The sequence below is a fragment of the Triticum aestivum genome, chromosome 3A (genome assembly GCF_018294505.1).
Source record: "Triticum aestivum cultivar Chinese Spring chromosome 3A, IWGSC CS RefSeq v2.1, whole genome shotgun sequence".
Classification (NCBI taxonomy): domain Eukaryota; kingdom Viridiplantae; phylum Streptophyta; class Magnoliopsida; order Poales; family Poaceae; genus Triticum; species Triticum aestivum.
The window spans coordinates 698,761,861-698,768,111 of NC_057800.1; the positions used below are offsets into that span (position 1 = coordinate 698,761,861).

At 53.2% G+C, this 6,251-nt stretch overlaps 1 protein-coding gene across 1 annotated transcript; it reads left to right on the plus strand.

Annotated features, from left to right (window-relative positions):
• Positions 1-431: 431 nt before the first annotated feature.
• LOC123059228 (uncharacterized) lies at positions 432-2,109 on the plus strand. The gene is made up of 2 exons (XM_044481844.1): positions 432-527; positions 644-2,109. The coding sequence occupies exon 2, from the start codon at positions 656-658 to the stop codon at positions 1,907-1,909; it is 1,254 nt and encodes a 417-aa protein (XP_044337779.1). The 5' UTR covers positions 432-527; positions 644-655; the 3' UTR covers positions 1,910-2,109.
• Positions 2,110-6,251: the final 4,142 nt, after the last annotated feature.

Here is a 6,251-nt window from a genome sequence, read left to right on the forward strand (position 1 = left end):
CTTGAATTTAAAATATGTTACAGGTGTATTAGAAAAACGTTTTGGACGTGTACAAGAAATGTAGAAATGAAACCGAGAAGAAAAAAACAATGAAAGCGAAAAGATAAAGAAAAAAGGTACAAAAAAGAAATAAAAAATAAAACCGAATAAAGAAATGCAAAACGTATGGAAAACAGATAAAGAATGAAAAAAAAACATGAAAACCAAGAAAACTGAAGAAAAACAAGAAAAAAGAATGAAAAAAAAGAGAAGCACCGAAAGAAAACAGGTGAAAACAAAGAAGAAGAAAAATGAAAGAATGAAAAAACTAGTGAAACCCGAGAAGAAAGGAAGATAAATATTAAAAAAAATCAAAGAAACTAATGAGAAAACAAAAAAAAATCTAGAAAACCAGCGAACACGTGCGCGCTTCTCTTCTTCTCCCCGGAACCATTCCCCCCATTTCCACCCGGAATCCCAGCCGCCGCCGCCATCCGATTTTACCCCACCTGCTTCTGCTCGGTGCTGCTCCTCGCTAGATCTATCTGGTAACTAAATCCTCTTCTGCTTCTTTATGGTGGAGATTGTCTACCTTTCAAGTTTCCGTCGCCGCTCGCTTGCTAAAAAGTTGCGTCTTTTGTACGGGGGCAATGGGGATTTGCAGCCAGCTGAGGCAATGGCGGCCGCACCAACCGGCGTTGAGGTTCCGAAGCCCTTGAGCGCCCCTGTTCTTCCGTCCATGGCGGCCGCGCCGACCCGCGTTGAGGTTCCGACGCGCTTGGCCGCCCCTGTTCCTCCGTCCATGGCGGCCGCCGGCTGGTCCTCGCTCCCGACCGACCTCGTGCGCCGCATCGCCGACTGCCTCCTCGACACCAACGACGTCGACTGCTATGTGGACCTCCGCGCCGTCTGCCACAACTGGCGGTCCGCCACCGAAGACCCTAGGACCGACGCGTCCGACCCCCGCTTCTACCCGCGCTTCTGGATAGTCCTCGACGACGACGGGGCCTTCCAGAGCGACGGCTGCCGGGTCTTGGTGAACACCGCCACCGGCCGCTTCCTCCGCAAGCAGCTCCCGCTGCCCCGCCACTACTACGTGGTCACCACCACTGTCAACGGCTTCTTCGTCCTGGCCGACAGGAGCCCACCTCACGCCGCTCGCGTCCTCAACCCTCTCACAGGCGCCGTGGTCGTTTTCAAGGCGCCCATGCCCCGGGACGCGTCCGTTGCCGTTTTCTTCTCCTGTGGCGGCACTGCGCACAATCTCACCGTGCTCTGCGACTCAACTCGTAAGTATTACACGGCTGTTCCGGACAGGGAAAGTTTCGTCGCCGGGGACATCGACGATGTTTTTTACCATTATATGAGGAAGGTGGTGGTCGGCATTGTCTACTCCAATGGTGCTGGTTGGGTATCCGTGGCGCAGTCTAATGTCATCATGGAGTATTTGCTCGATTTGTCAGAGAAGCTTCAGATTGATTTCGTCAAGTTTTTCTCTGTCGACCCTCTTGGAGATCACAGCGACGTCCGTTGTTTCCTACTGCATTTTGGTGGGGAAGTCTTTTTCATCACAATGGCATTAGAACGCATTGCGCTTCTCGGCATGGAGCCAACGGAGAAACAGGCGCTCACGCATGTGAAGACCGTGGGCAGGTACGCCATCTTCATCGGCCATCAAAGGTGCCTGGTTGTTGATGCCGCTAAGTTCCCATCCGTCGAGGCAGACTGTGTCTACTACACCCAAGACGTTGGTAAATTTGCTTTCATCTGGAAGCACAACACCAGAGATGGGAAAGACGAGAGGGTGTATGATGACATCAATTTCGTCAAGGAGGACAAGCAGTTTGTCTTCTCCGGCCGCCGTCCTTTCACCATCATCCAGCTTCTCTCGAGCTACACCATCAACCTCAGTAATTCTGAATTTGTCTGACAGGAAATCTCGGAAGGCGCCGACAACTCTACTTTATCTAGTTTAACTCGCTCCCTTCCACTACAGGTCTTTTGTGTTGCCCTGACTTGTTCCAGGCAGGAAACAAGTTGACTCTAGGAGTGTAGTTTAGATCACCTGTGCTGGAATGAACTACTGTAAGCTGCTTAATTAGCACATGGTATCGACCTAATGCTACATCCATTGTTATTGGTGCTATCTATTGTCTCTGTGTGCTCTTGCCTCTTCCCTTGCATTACTACTTAGCAATGCAATCTGGTTTGTTTGCTGCTGAAATTTTCGCTCAATTTTAGCCCGTTTTCTGAGTTCTCACTCTGCTGTTCTCTGTTGGCCTTATTAATTTTTCAGTGTCTTGTTCCAGTGAAGAAAAATGTTTTAGAATTGCGCTCACCGGTCTTCTGTGGAACATAACATGATGCCATGTCCATATGTAAAGTTTCATCTACTTCTGTGTATGCTTCACCCCCTTATACTATCTACTTGCTTTTGTGACACAGTCACCGTTGCTACTAAGGGCATCTCCAGCCGCGCCCCCAGGAAGGCCTCCCCAGGCGATTTTTTCGCGCCGGCACCAAAAAAACGGCCCAGTCGCGCCCCGAGGAGCCCGATTTTCGCCGGCCTGGGCCGAAAACAGCGCCGACGGACCCAGGCCGAACCCGGCGCACTGGGGGGCGCCCGGGGGCGCCGGGACGAACTGTTTTGGCGAGAAACAGCCGCGGGCCCGCCGCGTCAGCGACACGGCGCCTCGTCTTCCCCCAACGGCCTCGGTTCCCGCGGGGAATCAATGCCAAGGCTGCCGCCGGTCAGCCTTGCCATTGATTCCTCACGGGCGGCGCGTCACGGGACGGCGCGCCGACGCCTCCCCTCCCTCGCACGCGTACACACGGGTGCGGCGCGGCTATATAGCCGGTGGCCTGCACTCGCCTGTGCCCACACCAGCCCCACCCCTCGCCGCCGCCCAGCTCCTCCCTCTCCCTACCTCTCCCGAGCGCCGCCGCCCAGCCCCTCCCTCTATCTCTCTACCTCTCCCGAGCCCGTCGCCATGGCGGAACGCTACCCCGGAGACGAGGCGGCGGCCAACGGCTTCGGCCGCCGTTCGCTCCGCGAACAGGAGTCCTGACTCCTGTTTCAGGCGAACATCCGGCGCCGCCGGACATGCGCGCCGGGCCGACGGGGTGGAGGCTCAGCGCCAGGGGAGTGCCCATTCCCCCATTGCCCGACGCCGTGGCGAAGCCGACGTACTTCGCCGAGGAAGTCGAGGTCGTGCGCGCCTCCCTCACCGACGCCCAACTCTCCCTCCCCCAGTACGCCGCCGACAACCACGCGGCTTGGGCGGCGTATTTCGAGCGCCGCCAGCAGCAGCACTTGGCGTCCATCAACGGCGCGCCGGTGGTTGGCGGCCGGCAGAACAGCGAGGGGCGCCACCTGTGGTGGGGCGTCCCCGGCCGCACACTCGAGGGCGTGCTGATGTACCTCGAGGGCGGCAACGACCCGCCGTTGGCGTACCCAGCGAGGGCGACCGCCCCGGCGCAGCACCGACGCGCCGGGCCATGGGCGCCAAGGAGGTTCGGGTCCTCCTCCTTTTCTTCCTCCTCCCGATCTTTATCGCACTCCTCCGGCACTCCGGCCCTGCTCGGCGTCAAGGCCGAGCCCGCGGCAGAGACGCCGCTCGGCCGGCGCACCCGCAGCGCCAGCATCGTCATCAACGAGGGCGTTCGGCGCGCCTCCTCGTCGGCTCCTCCTCCGCGCTTCATCAAGCCAAAGACGGAGCCGGGGCTCGCGCCGGTGAAGACGGAGCCGGGGCTCGCGCCGGTGAAGAAGGAGCCGGCCGCGCCGGTGACGACGGAGCTCGACGACGATGAAGTGGCCCTGGAATGGACGCGCAGGGACTCCATAGCGATGGAGAAGGAGCGCCTGGAGAAGGCGAAGGAGCGCCAGCGCGCCGCCCTGCTTTGCTTCGCGGAACGTCGACGCGGCCGTGACGAAGGCGGAGTCGTCGTCATCTGCGACAGCGACGACGACGACGACGATGCGCCGCCACCAGTCCGCCATGGCGACGCCGGGCAGGGGTCCAGTAGGGGCGTCCGCGTCAAGGAGGAGAAGGCCGACGACGACGATGGCGGCGACTTCAGCCCCTTTCTTTTTTAGATTAGGTTAATGTAATGAAAATGCGCAAATTTCGCCGAAATTTGCCATGTTTGACCGAAATTTAACTAGTTTTTATCATAACTTCGCCGAACGGTTTTTTTTATTATTTTAATACGCGCACGGGGACGGCCCTGGGGGCCGACGGCTGGGGACCGACTCGCCCCCAGGGCCATTTTTTACGCCGGCTCACCCCCAGGCGGCGCTTTTAGACGCCCCCTGGGGGGGCAACGGCTGAAGATGCCCTAAGAGCTTAAGATTTAAGACGTGCTTTGGATATGAGGGGAAAAAATCTGACACAATATTGAGTTGCTGTTTCGAAGACAGGGTTGTAGATTCAGATGTTTTACTTTCGTGTATACTGCATTCCTGTTCTGAGTTATCAGTGTTTTGCCTTGACTTGTTCCAGGCAAGAAACAGGTTGACTCTTGAAGTCTAGTTTATATCACCGGTGGTGAAACTACTGTAAGGTTCTTAATTTAGTACATGGCATCAATCTAACGCTACATCTATCGTGTTTGCACTTGTTCTTCCCTCTTGCATGACTTCTTAGCAACGCAATCTGGTGTTTTTTATTTGCTGTTGCAATTTTGGCCCATTTTTTGCCATTTCTGAATCTTCCTCCTTCAGTTGAACAATAAACTGTTAGAATTATGTGTCCTGCAACTATATTCAATTAACTTGAAATTGTTAAATATTCGAAATACCTCATTATGGAATTATACATATATTTGTACATGGAATTGTTTTACATGTTTAGCATGGAATTGTTACTTGCTGAAACATACTTAAGTTTTATATATACTTAAGGAAGCTGGTCGATTATCGGTGGAATACAATATACTATTTATATTGGAAAGACTATCCAGGTACACTGATGATTGGAAGGAGCTAGATCGTATAATTAGATTACAGCCCTAATGTTGATCTACATAATTAGAGGAATTTACACTCTATTATGACGCGTTGCTCACAAGCGCGTGCTCCGGGAACAAAACGAGTAGAATCCGTTAAACAGACAAATATGAACGTGGTTGGTAATTTGATCTGGACTCTATCCCGAAAACTAGTGGAAAAGACTAGGAATCTTATATCTGTATAAGAGGTGGACTCTTTGAAACGACAGTATAAGAAGGTCCCTACCCCTAGTCTTATATATGCGAATTGTGAACGGCACCACGAATAAGCGCAGAGAAATTAGGGGGTAGACCAAAAACCCTAAATTTCTAACATTGATATCCTGAGCAAGGACCGGCCGCCGTCGGTTGAGCTCTAATCCGCTGCGCACTCTCCCGTCGGTCGTCGACACAATCCCGTGTTTACCAGCATGTCGCCGCCTGAAGCGTCAACTCCATCGACTACGTACTGCGATGTGCGCACATGGAGGCTCCAATCTGCGCGTCGATGAGGGGTAAAATCAAGCGGCTGGGACTGCTGGCGCGTGACCGAGAAATAGTTCACGTAGTCTCCTGCTACTGCTTGTTCGTGGATCAATCACACGCGTGACTTGATCTTGCATGCACATCAGAACATTGTTCAAGGAACTCCAGCTATCTCGCCGGAGGAAAATTGTGGCACATGGAAGGGAGCCACATGCAAAGGAAACTCGGTTTGACACGTACGTGGAATCCGGGGCATATGCTACGGTTTACAGAGGAACTAGTACTTCGGCAGGACAAATTTCTTGGCACGCGGAAGGAGATGGTCGGGTTGAATTTGATGAAGATGCTAAAAAAAAGGATTATGGTCATCCTGCTGCAGAACCGTGCGTCCGTATATGTGCTCATCTGGACGTAAGGACAAAGTTGTGGCAGGCTATTTCTATTTTATGCATGGATCAAGGAAAGGCCGCCATCGCTCCGCTCATATCTGCCTTGATGGTTCGCTGCAATCTTCCGTAGCGGGATCGATCAAGTATCTGCCGGTTGCCATGGGTGTTTCAGTGGCAGTCAACAGTCAACACCAAATCAATCGCTCGCTCGAGGGTTTCACAGGGCTTCACCCAATCTGGAAAAGTGGAAATAGATGAACCAATTGTTATTTGGTGCATGGATCAACAAAGACTAGTACTACTCTCGAGTAGTACTCCACTACAACATGCTGGCTGTTTTTTTTTTTCACGAAGATGGAAGAACCTGGTGCTAGTTTCTACAGGATTTTTTTTCCTGGATACAGGCAA

Coding starts and splice junctions, on each gene's coding strand:
- LOC123059228 (XM_044481844.1), top strand. CDS start 656: ATGGCGGCCGCACCAACCGGCGTTGAGGTTCCGAAGCCCTTGAGCGCC.